This window comes from Erpetoichthys calabaricus, chromosome 4 (genome assembly GCF_900747795.2).
Source record: "Erpetoichthys calabaricus chromosome 4, fErpCal1.3, whole genome shotgun sequence".
Taxonomy (NCBI): domain Eukaryota; kingdom Metazoa; phylum Chordata; class Cladistia; order Polypteriformes; family Polypteridae; genus Erpetoichthys; species Erpetoichthys calabaricus.
In genome coordinates, this window is record NC_041397.2 from 319,901,069 (window position 1) to 319,921,065 (window position 19,997).

Sequence of the window (19,997 nt, forward strand, 5' to 3'; positions counted from 1 at the left end):
ATACTGTAAATACACCTTTAAGGGGGAGGTCATAACTCGGTCAGGGCGGTTAAAAACCGGAAAAGAAGGGGAGAAAGAGAGACATCTTGTGGTGGAGCAAAGAGAAGAGACGAGGTAGCGCCAAGAAAAAATATCTACTGGAACAAGTTCTTTTTTTTCTTTGAAGACTCAGTGACACAAGGGAGACGCGTCTCTGAAGACGGACCTTTTTTTTTCTTCCTTTGATTTCGCTGGAATACTTGGACTGGTAGGATTGAACTTTTTTGTTACCAGCTCGACGGCCGGTGTATTCCCGTATGGTTTCTCTTTGCCCTGCACAATAAGGACAGTAATTCCGTTTGGTTGAACTGGTTTCTATGATTCATGAACATTGCGCGTTTAAACCAGAAAGGAGGGGGGTTTGATTGTTCTGTATTTGTTTGTTTGGTTTTTTTCATGTATGATAATATATGTGTTATTCTTTTGCTTCTTCTTTGTGTTGTAATATGATTTGTTGTTAATGCAAAGCTGGGACTGGTGGTGGGGAAATCAATAAGAGGACGAGCGTTGGTCACGTTGCCCGATAGATTTTATATATTGAACTGCTTTACATTAGCAGTTTTCTAATCGTGCTTATCTCGGGGTTTAGTTGTTTCTCCCAGGGCAGCGGTACAGATTAGTGGTGGCCCGTACGGGGAACTGACTAGGATACATCCACTATCTCCTTTCACGCATTTTTTCACCACCAAAGTTCAGATGTCTTCTGTAGGTTTGGCGCAGGAGGCTACCGACCCGAGCGAGGGGCCGGAGATAGGGGCTGAGCTGGGCGAACATGTTACAATCAGGGCGCACGAAGGGGTTGATGAAACAACCAGCCTATTGGATTCGCTATACATCTCTACTCCTAAGGTGCAAAGAGATGAAAACCTCCTGCCGTCGTTGTGGGGCGAGATGCAAGAACGGATAGAAGAGATGCACGATCAGATCAAGGAATTGGCGGAAGGGGCCGCTGCGCGCGAAGAGGCTCTGCATGAATCATTGGAAGGCGCTATAGAAGCGATGCGCGAATATGTGCAAGGTCAAGTGCGGCAGTTAGAACAACGATTGATTGCTTGTCTCCAGAGAAGGGATCAGCAATGGGAAGTCGAGCTGCAGGACGTGGTAAGGAGGAGCATGGACGCTTATTGTAAAAAATCACGGCAGTCTAACTCAATGGGAGGTACAACTTCCAGGGTCTCCCTTACTGCTGCACCTGCCGCGGCGCTACACTTAGAATTCCCTAAATTAGAGACCTCTTGTACATCAGCAGAGGTTCTCAGATTTTTGGAACAGGCGGATTCGTTTCTAGAACTCCATCCTTTAACTGATGTGGAGCTGATGGGCTTTTTAAACGCCTCACTGAGTGGTCCAGCGCGGTCATGGTGGCAGGCAGAAAAGACAAGCATAGCTGACTGGTCTTCCTTCCGTTCCGCATTTTTAGAAGCATTCTTGCCGGCGGATTATCAGGCTGAGTTGGAAGAGCAGCTAATGAACACCCGACAGGAGCCTATGCAGCCCATCAGAGACTTTGCCTACGAATATCGTGCGCTGTGTTTGAGATGGAATCCCAGTATGTCTGAAGAGGACATCGTAAGGCGGGTTCTCGGTGCTTGTAACCCGCGGCTAGCTGTTGCTTTACGGGGTATTGTGGGCTCAATACAATCTCTGGTGAAAATCGGTACCTTAATAGAAAAAGACTGGGCTGCCATGAGGGGACATAAACAAAAAAATAAGGACCCCTCAGGCAGTAATTTGCCCAGTGGACGGGGTCAACGACAAAAAGATCGATCCACTGTCCGTAGATTACACGCTACCCGGAGGAAAGGCATTCAGGTTCGAAGAAAGATCTCGGGAAGAGCTGCGGTGGCCAAATCTTTTTTATTATCTGGCGCAATCCGTTGCAGAGCTGAGTCAGATAGAAACTAACATAAGCACTCAGCCCTGGGAGGTGCGGCCTTTATTGAGAAGATGGCCTACGGTTTGGTCTGATAAACTGGGGCGCACGACAGTAGTTTCTCATCAGGTATATACTGTGGATGAGGTCCCTGTCCGACTTAGGGCTTACAGGGTGTCACCAATGAAGAGGAGGCTCATTAAAGAATGGGTTGACCACATGTTGGAGGATGGTATTCTTGAACCTTCATCTTCAGCTTGGGCAGCTCCTGTAGTATTGGTCCGGAAAGCGAATGGCACCTTTCGATTCTGTGTTGATTACAGGGGACTGAATACTAAAACTCATCATGACGCCTATCCCATTCCTTTGGTGCATGAAATATTGGAATCATTGGGGGGTGCAGGTGTTTTTAGCACTCTGGATCTTCAGTCTGGATATTGGCAAGTGTGTATGGGGGAAGACAGCATAGAAAAGACCGCTGTGATCACTCCCGAAGGATTGTTTCATTTTCGGGTAATGCCCTTTGGGCGTAAAAATGCTGGAGCTTCCTTTCAGAGATTGATGGAGCAAGTGCTGAGAGGGTTGATTGGGAAGACCTGTTATGTGTATATCGACGATATCATTGTCTTCTCTCCTTCATTGGAACAACATCTTTTGGACCTTGATGACATCTTTTACCGACTCAAACGGGCTCAGCTGACCCTGAACATGAAGAAGTGCCTCTTCTTACAGTCCCACCTCACTTTCCTGGGGCATGTGGTATCAGCCGAAGGCGTCAAAGTGGACCCGGACAAGATCAATACCATTGTGGATTACCCTCCTCCTGTCAACATCAAGGCAGTGCAGCGATTTCTGGGGATGGTAGGCTGGTTCCATAAATTCATTCCTAAATTAGCTGACATCGCCGCCCCTTTACATCAGTTGACCAGAAAGGGAGTACCGTGGGAATGGACACCGGAATGCGAAGGTGCTTTTAAAAACCTCAAACAGGCACTTTTGGTACCACCCGTCCTGTCACAGCCTGATCCATGCCTTACCTTTCAGGTGCAAACAGATGCCAGTGACTTAGGGCTTGAGGCTGTCCTCACTCAGACTAAGGATGGAGAAGAACGGGTGATTGCATATGCTTCCCGCTCCCTACGTGGTCCAGAGCTAAATTATTCAGCCTCCGAAAAAGAATGTCTGGCAGTAGTTTGGGCTGTGGAGAAGTGGCGACATTTTCTTGAAGGGGTTCTGTTTGAAGTATATACTGACCACCGTGCCCTGGTATGGGCTTTTAATTGCCCCAAGACCTCATCCAGATTGACCCGGTGGGTTTTGCGGCTTCAGCAATTTACTTTTATAGTGTTTTACCGGAAGGGATGTGGAAATGTGGTACCAGATGCACTTTCCCGGGTTCTGGAACCACCAATAACTTCAGCTGTGGCTCTCGTATCGACGCAATGGACGGACCTACCTCTGGACCTTCAGGACATAGTTCGAGCTCAGTCCATCAGTCCTGTTTGTCAGGAGGCACGGAATAATTCCATAAAGCGAAAGGGTCACATTACCTTTCAGGAGCTTCAGGGGGTGTTATATCGCTGTGTGCCATCCAGATTGGGAGGAAACAAATACCAACTTGTTGTCCCAGAATCACATGTGCCTGAGTTCCTTGCCTATTTCCACGATAGTCCTTTTGGGGGCCATCTTGGCAGGCTGAAAACGCTGAAAAGGATATTAGAGGTAGCCTGGTGGCCAACGGTGAGGAAGGAGGTTTGGAAACATGTAAAGACTTGTATTATTTGTCAGCAGTACAAGAACCCACCTGGTTTTCCAGCAGGACCTCTTCAGTCCACAACTGTAAAAGACCCTGGAGAAGCTTGGGGGATCGATCTAATGGGACCTCTCCCAGTCAGTAAAATGAAAAAAACTTATTTAATGGTGGCGGTAGACTATTTTACTAAATGGGTAGAGCTGTTTGCCTTGCATGACGCCAAAACATCTCGCATTTGCTCAATCCTTAGAAGTGAACTTTTCACCCGCTGGGGAGTTCCCAGATGTATCATTACAGATAGGGGGCCACAATTCACAAGCTCAGAGATGGACCGCTTTTTGGTGGATTGGGGTGTACAGCACAAGAAGACCACAGCATACCATCCTCAGGCTAACCTCTCAGAACGAGTGAACCGAAATTTGAAGACTATGCTGGCTTCCTATGTTGGGAACCGTCATCAAGACTGGGATCAAAATCTTCCTGAACTACGCTTGGCCCTGAACTCTGCCTTTCATGAGGGTACCGGTGAGTCTCCTGCGCAATTAGCTCTTGGAAGACAAATTTTTGGGCCATTAGAACGATATATCACTCCCCCCTGTCCTGATACTACGTCATACCAGCAAGTACATCTGTTAGAACTTTTAAAGGAACAAGTTAGGGAACGGGTGCTGAAATCCCAGGCCAAACAGGCCAGTTATTACAATAAACGGAGAAGAGTAGTTCTCTATTCTGTAGGCGACCGGGTATGGTTGAAGGCGCATCCCCTTTCTAAGGCTTCAACTAAATTTGCTGCGAAGCTAGCTCCGAAGTGGTTCGGCCCAGCTACAGTACTTAGCAAATTAGGTCCTGTTAATTACCGCGTTCAATGGGCAACTGACTCTGGGGTAAAAACAGATACAGTGCATGTGACCAACATGAAGCTCTATTTTGGCCCTTCACTTGGTCTGGGGGCGGGGAATATGTAGCGGATGCCACATGTGCTTTATTCCAGGGGCACTTTGCTGCCTCTTTGGGTGCATTTCAGGAAAGAAGAATACTGTAAATACACCTTTAAGGGGGAGGTCATAACTCGGTCAGGGCGGTTAAAAACCGGAAAAGAAGGGGAGAAAGAGAGACATCTTGTGGTGGAGCAAAGAGAAGAGACGAGGTAGCGCCAAGAAAAAATATCTACTGGAACAAGTTCTTTTTTTTCTTTGAAGACTCAGTGACACAAGGGAGACGCGTCTCTGAAGACGGACCTTTTTTTTTCTTCCTTTGATTTCGCTGGAATACTTGGACTGGTAGGATTGAACTTTTTTGTTACCGGCTCGACGGCCAGCGTATTCCCTTATGGTTTCTCTTTGCCCTGCACAATAAGGACAGTAATTCCGTTTGGTTGAACTGGTTTCTATGATTCATGAACATTGCGCGTTTAAACCAGAAAGGAGGGGGGTTTGATTGTTCTGTATTTGTTTGTTTGGTTTTTTTCATGTATGATAATATATGTGTTATTCTTTTGCTTCTTCTTTGTGTTGTAATATGATTTGTTGTTAATGCTAAGCTGGGACTGGTGGTGGGGAAATCAATAAGAGGACGAGCGTTGGTCACGTTGCCCGATAGATTTTATATATTGAACTGCTTTACATTAGCAGTTTTCTAATCGTGCTTATCCCGGGGTTTAGTTGTTTCTCCCAGGGCAGCGGTACAAGCTGACTCCATTCATTCTTTTAAAAAACAACGTAAAACTCATCTATAAGGCTTTTAACTTAACATTCTGCCCTTTCTTTCAGTTTACCTCCCTGTCCAGGTGCTCAGGATAATTTGTGTGTCTGTTATATCACAAATTAGGTTATTTGTTAAGTTTTTCTTTTAGTGTTGAATTTAGTATTTTACTCTGGTTTATTGACCTTTATTCTATTTAATGCTTTATTATCTGTTTCATTGTTCTATTCAGGAAAACATTTGTATCCAATGTTACATATACCCTGCTGTTTTTTTTCTAAGACTCTGTGAAGCACCTTGAGCATGGGAAAGGTGTTATATAAATAAATGTATTATTATTATTATTATTATTATTATTATTATTATTATTACATTCTGTTCAAATTAAACAAAATCTTCAAAGGTTTAGCTCTTGCATTTCAGGCCCCTAACTTTATGATGGAAGCACAGACAGTTATTATATTTCACTTTAATAAGATTTAATAAGATTTGTTTTGATGAATGTGTTGACATTTACAAAGAGCAACATGTGAAGGAATTGCAGAGATATTAAATAATCTGTCCTCTTCAAAAAGTCTTCAGAGTTTCCCAGAGTATTACTGCAGAAAACTTTGAGGATGCATTTGTCTCTAAAAATAATCAATTTACTTGGAGATTAGTTCTGTATAGTGCTCATCAGCTAAAGACGGGTTAAGACACCAGCTACGAGATGAGGGTTTAGGGCATAGTGATTTAACCTCCATGATCACAAGGGCATGTTCAAAGATAACTATAGCATCATACTTGCAAGGTTTCAGAGTGGGCAATAAATTATTATCAATAAAGTAATGAGCAATTATTAAGTATCTATGATGTACTGGTGAGAAGAAGGAATATACTCTTGAGTTTGGATTTAAAAATCTCCATGGATCTGATAAGTTATGATCCATTACAAACTGTATGATTGTTTTTGTAGTATTAGATGTTATCATCACTGTAGCTGAAGACTATATAGCTATGCTATTCTGGATTTAAAACACAGTGAAAGTCTCTGGCCATTATAATTTTGAGAGTTCACATTAGGCATAGATGCAAATACATTTTGGATGAAATCTCTGTCATCCACATTAGGTGCGTAGATATTTATCAGAATTACTTTAGAGTTAAATAAATTACCTGTCACCAAGATAAATCACCCTTCAGGATCAGAAACTACATCTGAAACTATAAATGCGATTGTTTTATGTATTAAAATTCCCACACCTCTAATTTTCTTTGTACACTATAGCTGGAGTGAAACATTTGGCAAATCCAATCACTGTGCCACTGAAACTGCTCCTTACATCTTGAGTGAGTATTCTGTAAAATTAATATCTTAACATTTAGGCTTGTTAGGTGAGAAAATACTTTTTCTCTTTAGATCATGATTGAGACCTGTGACATTCCAGCTCACAAAGTTCACTGTTTGGTCAAAGAGACACTGCTGCAGTATGATGTTAAACAGTCCCATTAGGAAATAAAAAAAAACAACAAGTTACTTAATATCCATCCATCCATCCATTGTCTCCCGCTTATCCGAGGTCGAGTTGCGGGGGCAGCAGCTTGAGCAGAGATGCCCAGACTTCCCTCTCCCTGGCCACTTCTTCTAGCTCTTCCGGGAGAATCCCAAGGCGTTCCCAGGCCAGTCGAGAGACATAGTCCCTCCAGCGTGTCCTGGGTCTTCCCCGGGGCCTCCTCCCGGTTAGACGTGCCCGGAACACCTCACCAGGGAGGCGTCCAGGAGGCATCCTGATCAGATGCCCGAGCCACCTCATCTGACTTCTCTCGATGCGGAGGAGCAGCGGCTCTACTCTGAGCCCCTCCTGGATGACTGAGCTTCTCACCCTATCTTTAAGGGAAAGCCCAGACACCCTGCGGAGGAAACTCATTTCAGCCGCTTGTATTCGCGATCTCGTTCTTTCGGTCACTACCCATAGTTCATGACCATAGGTGAGGGTAGGAACATAGATCGACTGGTAAATTGAGAGCTTCGCCTTGCGGCTCAGCTCCTTTTTCACCACGACAGACCGATGCAGAGCCCGCATTACTGCGGATGCCGCACCGATCCGCCTGTCGATCTCACGCTCCATTCTTTCCTCACTCGTGAACAAGACCCCGAGATACTTGAACTCCTCCACTTGGGGCAGGATCTCGCTACCAACCCTGAGCTGAGGACCATGGTCTCGGATTTGGAGGTGCTGATTCTCATCCCAGCCACTTCACACTCGGCTGCAAACCGATCCAGAGAGAGCTGAAGATCACGGCCTGATGAAGCAAACAGGACAACATCATCTGCAAAAAGCAGTGACCCAATCCTGAGCCCACCAAACCGGACCCCCCTCAACGCCCTGGCTGCGCCTAGAAATTCTGTCCATAAAAGTTATGAAAAGATCGGTGACAAAGGGCAGCCCTGGCGGAGTCCAACTCTCACTGGAAACGGGTTTGACTTACTGCCGGCAATGCGGACCAAGCTCTGACACCGATCGTACAGGGACTGAACAGCCCTTAACAGCCCAGTTACTTAATAGTTACCAAAATATATGTGTATTTAATGGAAAAAATTTGAAGGCTTCACAAACACCACTTCTTCTTCTTCATAATCATCATCATTTTTTCCACATCTATGTGGGATTAATGTGCCTGATCAGCGGTCTCCAAACAGCTCAGTCCTACACCACCTCCCCAGTCAGAGCTTTTCCATCAAAATCTTCTTTTACTTTATCCATCCGCTTCCACTTTGGCCTACTTTGCTTTCTTTTTACATTTTCTCTTACCCATTCCCATCACTCTTTTGCCCACATATTCCTTGTCTATGTTCGGCACATTTCCGTACCACTTCTACCTTCTTTCCTGTACTTTCTCTCCCACTTTTGTTGTCCTGCTGATTGTCTCATTTCTTACTCAGTCCTTTTTTGTAACTCCACACATCCATTTCAACAGGGAATGTGACAAACATGAGCAACAATAAACAAGGAAGAAGATAACAATAAGGAGATAACAGTCAAAAAGGAACTAAATTATAAGTATTAAAATGAAAGAAAAAATATACAGAAAGTGCATATTTCTGTAATTCTTATCTAAGAATCTCAGAATTAGATAAAACAGAATGCATAAGAAACTTTAAAATATTGAGTCCAAAAAATAAACTCAGACCTCAATACTAAGAAGGTTAAATCACTAAACTCTAAAAGTCAAATCTATAAATAATCCCAACATTTTGACACAGAGAGCAAAATTTAAAGGAATCTTAAAATGCAACATTGTAAACAATAAATCAAAAGCCTAATTCCAAATCTAAGAGCTCAAAGAGCTAAAGACATAATGAACCCCAAGACTTCTTAGATAGACACCATCAGACAAGTTAAGGAAACATCAGAAAAATCTTCTAAAGTGCATGTGACTCCGTTAATTCTGAAATTAGAAGCTGTGGGCATCAGAGGTAACCTCCAAAACTGGAGCTCAAGTTGGTCAACCAATGAGAGACAAAGAGCATAGATAAGAGGAGAATCAAGTCATCAGTGAATTCCCTCAGAGGTTGGTTCTTGGTCCGTTAGTTTTTCTGATTTACATTAATGACTTTGATTTTGGTACAGATAGTAAACTTGTCAAATTTGCTGATGACTCAAAAATTGAGGGAATGGCAGACACTAAAGAAGAAGTAAAAACAATTCAGAAAGGCCTGGACAATCTTCAGAACTGGGAGGACACTTGGACAATGCAGTTTAATGTCTAAAAGTGCAAAGTGCAGCATGTGGGCAAAAGGAACATCAATTATAAATACAAGATGGGAGACACCGAGCTACAGGAAGTAACCTCTGAAAGGATTTAGAGATGTATGTTGATGCTACATTGTCATCAGCTAAGTAATGTGCAGAAGCCATTAAAAGGGCAAATCAAACTTTAGATTTTATCATAAAAACTGTTGAATATAAATCAAGGGCCATTAGGTTTTGACTAAATAGTGAACTAGTGAGACCACCTCTGTAGTGTTGTATGCAGTGCTGGTCACCACCCTACAAGAAAGACAGAAACCTTGAGATCCTTTGAGAAGGGTCTTGATGACATATGCTGACATCTTAGCTAACAGCGAAAAACAAATGAGTGACAAATGGACTGAATGGTCTCTTCTCTCATATGTCAGATGTCTTATGTTCTTAAAGAGCACAGAGTCAGCAGATGGTTTTTATAATAAAAGAGAAACAACAACAGAGACATCACTGAGGTGGGCACTTTAGTCTCCTAGCAGAGATGTATGAACTGTCAAACTAAAAAGTAAATATAAATACTGTATAATAAAACCACATTGCTAACCTTTTACTCCCCTCCCATAACAAGTCAGAAGATTTACAGTTACATAATAAAAAGGCACAGTCCTGAAATCAAGAAGTCAAATTAATAACCGTGAATCACAAAGCTAGCAAGCAGACAACATACAGTCAATGTGAGCTGTGAAAATGACGTCCACTTCCAGACTAAGAATCACAGGAAACCAGTAACACTTTAGGTGCTGCAGAAATGTTCCCATTACTCGAATCCTGTCATGTAACAAGACCTTCACAAAGGCTTCTTCTGGTCTTACTCACATTCACAAAGCATCAGTCCGGTGGTCATTCACCTGTTTACAGTGTGGTGTACTGTCATGGTGGTCACCTTGATTATGAATATGAAGGAATCACAGGTCTTAAACACATCTGTGGTAAGCCACCTCAAACCTCTCCAAAGTGAAATTACGAAAGCAGTCCAAATTGCAGAAATGTATAAACACTTTACTATAGCTATGTAAGTGTTATGAAGACCCAAAGAAGTCTTTGTTGTGGTCTTGTTACATAATAGTAGATGAGTAGTAGATGCATTTGTGAAGTACTGAAACTGAAGTGTTATCAGAAAGCTCTCACCAAGTAAGATGAACAATTCAACAGTTCTCTCCTCTTTTCACTTCAGCCACACATATTAAAGAACAGGGAGCAGCTGAAGAAAATGATGACGACTCTAAACGCAGACCCCTTTAACATTAGAATCTCTGAAGTCTACGAAAAAAATCGTAATCCCGGCCCACCTTAAATTCCTTCACACCTCTCCTTATCAGCGTCTTTTGTTTTGTAAATGTGTCGATCAGCACAAACAGCAAGCAGCCTTCTCTACCATTGCCCCCACCAATGGAACTGAAGTCAGTCACAAACTTCTCCCAGCTCAAATCTCTTTATCGTGGTGTGAGGCATACACCCTCAGCATAGCACTGTCAAATCTAATCATTAGCGTGGTGAATTGCTCGTGTACTGAAGTGACTTAATTTGCAGGTGGAAGTCCCATTTTACTTTATAGTGTCAAGCAGAGTTGCGTTGTGTTACAGCAGTCTATTAGCGCTGTGAAGAAGCTGTCTGTTGTTACGGTTCTGCCTTTGTCCAGAAATGGCTCCATAAACTTTATGACCACAGACTCGGAAAGTCTTTGCCCTGAGTTGTAACTCAAAACATAGTTCTCATCAAAACGTTGCCAGATGTCTGCGATCTCAGCAAATCTGTTTTTCACATGTTCTGCACGGGTGTCTTTGTTGTCAAAGCAAATGCCGCATGATAGTCTGATAGCAGTAACAGGACATCATGTCTTTGATTGTCGGTACAACAAATAGATCTGAGAAGACATCAATCACAGCACCAACTGTGGTTATCGCTGCTCTTGTGAAAAGAATGGAGAGAGAGAGGCAAGTTCGTTTTATCAAGTGAACGTCACTGAGAGAATAAAACTGAATAATAAAAAAACAAGCGTTAACTTTTACAAGTAGCCAAAATTTACACCGGGTGTTACAGACTCAAATCAAATGTATGTTTTTATTATATTATAGTAATAATAATAGCAGCTCACTACTCAAATCAAGGAGGACCCAGCCTTGAACCCAGAACCTTTAGGTTATAAGGGAGCAGTTCTTACCTCTACACCATTCAAGAAGACATTGACTTCCTGTTGATTGATATTTGAGGTTGGGTTTTTAACTCTTTTACAGCAACATGTAAATCGAATGCTTTTTTTTTCCTTTGGTTATATTCTTGAATAAAACAGCGCACATGTTTATTTGATTATTCTTCACACATTATACACTTCACATCATTATTAGTATAACATGGGAAAAGTTTCTTTTTTAGCTATGTGTTCACCAGTTCCTGTCATCCTACACTCACACAGATTGTTGTAGACATGGAACACTCATGAAATGCAAGTATTCCAAATAGCGATATATTATCTACCCTATACAACTCCAGGCACCTCACTGCCAGATACACACACTTGAGCTTTGAGAATTTTGCGACTGACTTCAGCTGTGTCGGTGGGGGCGATGGGACAGTAGGCTGCTTGCTGCTTGTGCTGATTTGTAAAAAAATGATACTGATGGAGAGGTGTGAAGGGATTTAAGTTGGGCCGGGATTACAAGTTTTTTTGTAGGCTTCAGGGATTCTAGTTTTAAACATCCTTTTCAAAGACATTGTGGCAAGGTGTCCTTGGAATTTAATGGATGTTTTGGGCAATTCACAACACAGGGAAGGCAAACGTTTTCTCACAGTGATGATATCTTGCACTGCCACCTGGTAGAATCTTCCAGATTTACATAAAGTGTAAAGTAATAACGTAAATATATGTAAAGTGCAAGTGTAAACAGTACAATGTTTGCATAGCAGTAGCATCCACTGGAGCACGCGTCACATCGTGTGAAGTATAAACTCAGCCTAAGCTGGAAGCACCGCTCGCGTCTTTGTGCCAACAAGCGAAACAGCCTATAGCTGTCTGAGACCGTTTATGACACTAGCTTCTGAGATATGTAGTTGGTTGTGAGCATAAAGAGGTATTTCTAAATCCTGAAAACATCCGGAAATATCCCAGAATGCCTCTCTGCATCTTTTGTTGTTGCATGTGCTTTAAATTGGGTTTCTGGTCCAAATCAGGTAGTGACTGGTGCCAGTCAGAGTTGTCTACTGTCTGTAAAAGACACTGCAAAAACTCCACAGATGTCCTGCTGAGTAGAGTGAGTGTCACAAGTGTCCTGTCAGAGAGCAGGAAAACAGTTTGCTGATCAGTAAAAATGACAGAGCTCTAGTAGCATTGTCTCCAAAGAATTAATAAATGCACCTGTAAGATCCAGGCAGCTGCATGGTTTTTATATGGATGTGTATTGCAATATTTTTAAATTGTATTAACTTTATAACTGGACTCTGACTGACTCTGATGGGAAAAAAATATGTCACTTAAAAGCAGGTACTGGATCTGAAACTTGACACTAAATCAAACTCAAGACGGGGTCAGGTAAACTTAAGATTTTCACAAGGCTTATGTCACAACAAGACGGTACATTTGAGCAGGCCGAGCTGACTGTGATGCCAGGCTAAAATTCAAAGTGAAGTGCTGCACTGAAAAGCTTGTAGGACCAAGAAAATCTGAAAACCTGTGAAGAAGCTGTAAACATCCAGGGCTTCTCCTGTGCTTGGTGTCTGTCTGTCTCTCTGTCTTGTGGACCCTCTTTTATGTCAGTTCACAAGCAATTTTCATATTTCTATAATCATTGTGTTTATCAAGTAATCATATTATTCTGTTTATTAAACCGAGTGGGCTTCAGTAACCTTGACGGAGTTTATCACTAGAATTTCCAAAGCTTACGAATAAAAAAAATCGCAAAACTGGTCCACCTTAAATCCCTTCGCACCTCTCCATCAGCTTCTTTTGTCTTGTAAATGTGTTGATAAGCCCAAGCAGCAAGCAGCCTGCTATACCATCGCACCCACAGTTTAGAAATGACAGAAACATCTCCCAACTGAAGCCTTGTTTATCCGGGACTCCTAGAGCTGTATAGGCTAAAAAGTATATTGTTATTTGGAACACATGCATTTCATGTGTGTTCCGTGTCTACAAAAATGTACTGTCTATGTAAGTGTAGGATGAAAGAAATGTTGAACACATACCTAAAAGACAAACTTTTTTCCATGTTAAATAAAACTGAATAAAAAAATACTAACCTTTACAAGTACCATATATTTACACCTTCTGTTACAGACTCAAATCAAATGTATGTTTTTATTGTATAATACTAACAATAAGAGCAGCTCAATACACAAAATGTTTATTTTGGAACACATTAAGTCTCGAACCCGGGACCTTCAAAATAGGAGTCAGCAGCTCCTACCGCTATCCTACCAAATAGGTCACGACAAAAGCCCACACTAACCCGATTTCTTTTTCTTCGGTTATAGTCTTGAATAAAAGCACAGTTGTTTTGTTATACTTGTATCTTTTGTGAAAGTATTTATTTAATATTTGGACTTCAGTCTTCACAAATTATACACTTCATGTCAAAATGTTATCGTTAGTGGGTATAACCCACTAACCAATCTCACTCTCTCTCTTTCTTCCTAGGGCACGAAGCGGAAGCAGAAGCAGGCAATGGCCGACAGTGAGATGAATTGCGTTGCCATCGTCGTAGAAGAACTTCAGGCACTCAACAAACAGATTCAGAAACTCCTGTCCAGACAAAGATACCTTAAGGATTTGAAGGCTCGGCTGCTGGATAAACCATCCTCGCCATCTGAAATTGGTGTAACATCAACCCCACGTTGTGCCGCTCAAGTAAACTTCACCCCCGCGCCTTGTAGGAGCGACAACGACACAGAAGAAGACCTCGGCTATTGCTGTGCTAGGACATGATAATTGTTTAATAAAATCTTCCATAAAAGTGCACAACATTTCTGTCCTCCCTGCCCATTGGATCATACTCTTTTTCTTTGTTAACTAATGTTGTCTTATTTTAATTTCTTAGTTTGTCTTTTATTTTTCTTTTCTTCATTATGTAAAGCACTTTGAGCTACTTTTTTGTATGAAAATGTGCTATATACATAAATGTTGTTGTTGTTGTTAGTAGTAAAATATGGAAAAAAGTTTGTGTTTTAGGTATGTGTTCAACATTTCTTTCATCATTGGCCGGATTTATGAGTTTTTTCTAACACTTTGGTACTTCTAGCGTTAATAGCAGAGGGCTTTTTTGAATAATCTGATAAATTACTAACATGGAAAAAGAAAAAAACAAAAATTCATTATTTGATGTAGTAACATCAGTCAGTTGATTCTCCTCACCACACTGTTCACTCAACTCTGATAAGCAAGAGAGGAGAACATATTATGGGATGGGCAATTTGACTAATAAAGAGGACCAGCATGGTGACATGCAAATCTGTTTATTCTGATTCATGTATTTTCATTTTATTTCATTTGCAAATGTGCACTGAGCTCTGTCTGTCTAATGTGGACTGCAGTATGTAATACATAAAAAGGAAATACTGAGATGAATTCAACTTTAAAGAACACCCTGGAACGGTTTGTCTCTTCTGTTACTACAAGTCATATTGTCACATAGTGACCATCACTCTCTTGGCTCCTGCCTCACATTACCTGTTCATCTTCTTTGTCTCCTCAGATGTTTTCTTTGTGAGCTCTCAGGTTTCTCTTTAAATCTCCTCCTCCATCTCACCAAGTAAAGACAAACTTTCGCTTTTGTTTCTTCACAAGTCATTTCCTTGTTTGTCTGACTGATTCTCTCTGCCTGTCTCGCCTCAGACTGACGATGGCTGAAGCCCAGCTGCTTGTATCAGAGGATGAGTTCACCTGTTCGGTGTGTCTGGACACCCTGACTGACCCGGTCTCAATCTCCTGTGGTCACAGTTTCTGTCTGAAGTGCCTCACAGACTACTGGGATCAGAGTCAAGTGTGCAGATGTCCTCAGTGCAGAGAGATGTTCACTGTGAGACCTGCTCTACGAAGAAACACTCTGCTGAATGAAGTCATTAAGAAACTAAAAAAGACGGCAGTCTCTCCTTCTCCACCTCCTCTGTCCCAGAATTATGCTGGCCTTGAAGACGTGGAGTGTGACGCTTGTACTGGGAAGAAGTTCAAGGCGGTGAAGTCCTGTCTGACCTGTATGGCATCTTTCTGTCAGACTCACCTGCAGCCTCACTATGAAGGAGACGCCCTGAAACACCACAAGCTGACTGATCCTGATGGAAATCTGAAGGAGAAACTCTGTGCAAAACATCAGAAAAGTCTGGAGATATTTTGCAAAACTGATGAGACATATATCTGTATGATGTGTGTGGTGACTGGACATAAAAATCATGAAATGGTGGAGCTGGAGACACAAAGAGAAGAAAAAGAGGTGAGTGGGGTTTTACTTTTTAATCTAAATAACTAAATAACAGAAGTTAAGGGGTGTTTACATTTGGTCTATTCATCCACCTTATAAACCTAATTTCATAATTACAGATAGTACTGAGGTGGAGTCTGTCCCAGTGACACTGGGTACAAGTCATGAAACAGCCCAGGATGGGACACCCAGTAATATCCATGTGCCGCTGAGTGAGCTGAGGGTCTCATTAAGCTAAGCTCAGTTTCTTTGTGCTCTCATCAGTTTTCTTTTAAGCATCTAAGGAACTGGTGGGAAAACTACAGCCTGCAGACCAAAACTGGCCCATAATATGAATGTGATTGACATTATTTAATATTCTGACCCGAATGAGGTGTTCTTAACAAGATGATGCTACGGTTGACTAGTGTAAGTGTAGTAAGTCACCATGCAGTGTCACCCAAAACAAAATTTAAAACCTCAAGGTTTTACTACATGATTAGAGGCACTCTATAGTGCTGCTACATACAGAATGCATGTGCTTAGCTGCTTGCTTGCCTTTGTCTTGGTTGTAGGTTTTTAAAGAATTTCAGTTTGCATTTGGCTGATCTCAGGCCTTTTTAAGAGAGAAGTTACAGTCACTTGTCAAAAAACCTATTTTGGACACCAGAATTGTCTTAGATTCTTACACAAGTCAAGTCAAGTCAAATTGGGGAGCATGCACTGGTACAGCTCATTGTCACTCCCACTACACATCGAAACAACTCGGGATCCCGGTTGGCAACCCCCCAGGCAGACCACCCTCCGGAAATGACCCTCTATCTGCCACAGCCAGGTGTTACATGGGCAACCCCTTGGCATGGTCCAGCCACTCAAGTCCCCAACAATGATGATCTTACGAGCTGGAACACCCTCTGGGAAACATGCCACATGGCCGTAGTGCCGTAACTGACACTCCCTCACAATGCAGGTAATGTGCCTCATTTGGGACTCTATGAGCAACCGCTCATTCAACACAAAGTCAAACCAACAGTACCCAAGGATTTTCCGGAGAGACACAGTACCAAAGGAGTCCAGTCTTCGTTTCAGGTCACTGGACAGCGTCCATGTTTCGCAACCATATAGCAAGACAGGAAGCACCAGGACTTTAAAGACTTGGACCTTCGTCCTTTTGCTCAGATATCGGGAGCACCACACACGCCTTTCCAGTGACCTCATGACCCCCCCATGCTTTTCCAATCTGTCTACTGACTTCATAGGAAGAGTCACCAGAGTCATGAATGTCACTGTCGAGGTAAGTAAACCTCTCAATGAGGTCGACACTCTCTCCAGAGACAGACACACTGCTGATGGCTGTGCCCAAGAGGTCATTAAAGGCCCAGCTCTTGATTTTTATCAGGCCACTTGCAAGCCCAGACACTCAGACTCCTTGCTCAGTCTCTCGAGCACACCGATCAGAGCCTCCACTGATTCTGCGAAGATCACAGCATCATCAGCAAAGTCAAGATCCGTGAATCTTTCTTCACCAACAGATGCCCCACAGCCACTGGACCCCATGACCTTGCCCAACACCCAGTCCATACAAGCACTGAACAGAGTAGGAGCAGAACACCCCCCTGACGAACTCCGGAATCAACTGGGAAAAATGCAGAGGTTCTGCCTCCAATCTGCACAGCACTCACAGTACCAGTGTACAGGCTGGCCATGATATCCAGCAACCTCGAGGGGATCCCGCGAACCCTCAGGATGTTCCACAGGGCAGCTCGATCAACTGAGTCGAACACTTTACGAAAATCGACAAAAGCTACTAAGAAACTCTGCTGATATTCGCGTTTGCGCTCCATGAGAACCCTCAGTGCCAGGATGCGGTCGATGGTAGACTTCTTAGGCATAAAACCAGACTGTTCCGGTCGCTGGTAGGTGAACAAGTGGATCACAGATCCTATTGAGGATGACCCTAGCAAGGACTTTGCCCGGCACAGAGAGCAGTGTTGTCCCCCTGTAGTTGCTGTAATCCAGGCGATCACCCTTCCCTTTCCAAATAGGGATGACAAGTCCCATTTTCCAGTCAGATGGGATGATGCCAGTTTCCCAAATGGAAGCAAAGATTGTTTGCAATGCCAGGAGGACAGCCTTACCACCAGCCTGGAGAAGTTCACCCCGGATACCACAGATCCCTTCAGCCTTCACTACCCTCAGTTGGTTCACCACCTGTGCAATCTCAGTGAGATTGGGTTGTTCACAGCTAATTGAAGGATCAACCTCAAGAACCGTGGACTCAGAAATATCCAACGTCCTAGCCTGAGGATCAGCTTTGAACAACTGCTCAAAGTAGCCAGCCCAGTGGGTCACAACTGCAGTGTCATCCATAAGGACCGTTCTGTCAGCTGCCCTGACTGCGACTCTTTGAGGAACAGATTCGAATGTGTGTAATGCTTCGATTACTATGTGAGCATGACGTGGGTCATTAGACCACAGATGGTGTGTCACTTGCTCACAGATTCCTCTAACAAATGCCTCTTTATCTGCCCTCAGAGTCCTCGCAGCCGTCTCTCTAAGTTCCCAGTACAGACCAGAGTTGCCATTGAGCCGTGTGCTGCGACTCCTCTTGGTGATATCCAGGGTGCCCTACGAGATGAAACACCTCTTTCTGGGAACACCGGTAACACCAACACAGCCCTCAGCAACCTTCAGGGTCTTGTCTCCCACATCACATTAGTTCCTCACACAAACTGCTACTCGTTAGAAACAGCCTGGTCTTGGAGTCTGGATTCTTACACAATATAATTAATTAATTATTAGAGATCAAAATGTCTTCAACAAGGAAAAAATGTCATATAAATAAAGTGTATTATTATTCTTCATTAATTTAGTGGAGCAGTAAGGACATTTTGAAGGTCAACACCATCAGTGATAATTCCAAGTAACATATGACTGCGAGATGGACTCTGAGCTTTAAAATTTGGTAAAACCCAATCAAATCCAGGAGGTGTGTAAAGAACTTCCTGAAGGTGTTGGTTTGATACACTCTATGCCAATATTAAAATCACTCACCACTATCTCACAATCACAATATATCGTGAGGTGAGATAAAAGGCAGTTAAATTCAGTCATGCACAATGACTTTGGCTTAGGAAGCCGGCTGAATGATCATTCTGAGACTGATGGTTTATGAATTTTTATTACTGTTTCCATGACGTTGTTTCATAAACACACCATAACAGCTATAAAGGCAAAGTACAAAATAAAAAGCATGTAAATAACTTACCATAAATATTTGTAACTTTTGTTTTACATATAACACAGAGAAATTAATATCTTGTGGAAGGCGGCCGGGATGCCCCTTCTACACATGTTCCGGGTGAGCAACCATGGACTACTCAATACCTCCCCTGGGATGCTTGGTGGCAGCCTCCCTGGCTGACGATTGTGCCTCAGTTTCCCGCAGGGCTCCATGGGAGATGGAGTCCTCCACAGCCCTGTTGGGATCGGGGGTGGCCACCAGGGGGTGCTGCATGGGTCCCGGAGCCCTGCTGGACAAGTCTTCAGCCCCACCCAGAAGTGCAATTGGAACCAGGTGGTCAAGCACCGGGAACACTTACAGGTGGGCTATAAAAGGGACCAGCCACCACCACTCAATGGCCAGAGTCAGGAGGAGAGGACAAAGTTTCATGGGAGGAGTGGTGGTGGAAGAAGGGCATGTTTTGGTTTGGTTGTGTTGTGCTTATTGTGGGACTGTTAGGGCCTGTGGGGTTCACAGAGAAGACGTGCCCCACAGGTGAAGAAAATAAGCAGTTTTGTGTTATTTTATACGTACCTTCGTGTCAGTCGGTGTAGGGTCGGCGCCAATAAAGCACTTTTGTTACAACCTTGTTCACTTTTCAGTGAGGTGCTTGTTTGTGAACCCCATAATGTCACCATTTTCCTTTCCTATTCCCGGCAAAAACTGCACAATTAATTATGTAAACCAAAGACACCCAATAACTTATCAAAATAAAAGTCACTTAAACACTGTGATTCAAGCCCTGCTGAAGCATCATATGTCCTTTACAAAGCCTATAGTGTTACAATAATTCCTGATTTGGTTTAATAGCTAATATGAGCTATAAATTCACCTCAGTTTTTAGAAGCCATATGCAGCTCACCACATAAAACTGATCCATCTAACCCACTCTAAGGACCAGAACTGTGATGAGAACAATTAAAAGCCAGACTTGAGTGACTGACATTTATAGGGAAATTCTTTACTTAATAATTAGAGAAATAAAAATCACAACAAATGTGCCTTCTCCTATAAGAGAGACAAAAAAAATCAAACTAAGGTAACGTAGATTTATGTTTGGTGTTTTTTGTGAATGTTCTTTGTCTGTGTAAACGTGTATGTGCACATCTTCTGCTATCCTTATACAGTAGAACTTCTGATCATGAACGTTTTCAAACATGTACAAATCAGGTTACCA

At 42.8% G+C, this 19,997-nt stretch overlaps 2 protein-coding genes across 14 annotated transcripts in view; one reads left to right on the top strand and one right to left on the bottom strand.

The window, feature by feature from the left end:
- LOC114641130 (tripartite motif-containing protein 16-like protein) overlaps positions 1-19,997 on the top strand; it is a 353,855-nt gene that overhangs the window by 220,440 nt on the left and 113,418 nt on the right. Inside the window, exon 1 of one of the 10 annotated variants that reach the window (XM_051925853.1) lies at positions 14,920-15,570. The exons of 8 other annotated variants lie outside the window; for them this stretch is intronic. In XM_051925853.1, coding sequence (XP_051781813.1) covers positions 14,983-15,570 — 588 coding nt within the window. In that variant the 5' untranslated portion in view covers positions 14,920-14,982. Of the gene's footprint in view, positions 1-14,919; positions 15,571-19,997 lie in introns of those variants that run through there. One more of the 10 variants, XM_051925850.1, reaches the window with a different exon arrangement.
- The window catches only part of LOC114641128 (tripartite motif-containing protein 16-like), a 377,528-nt gene that overhangs the window by 187,630 nt on the left and 169,901 nt on the right, over positions 1-19,997 (bottom strand). The window lies entirely within an intron of this gene.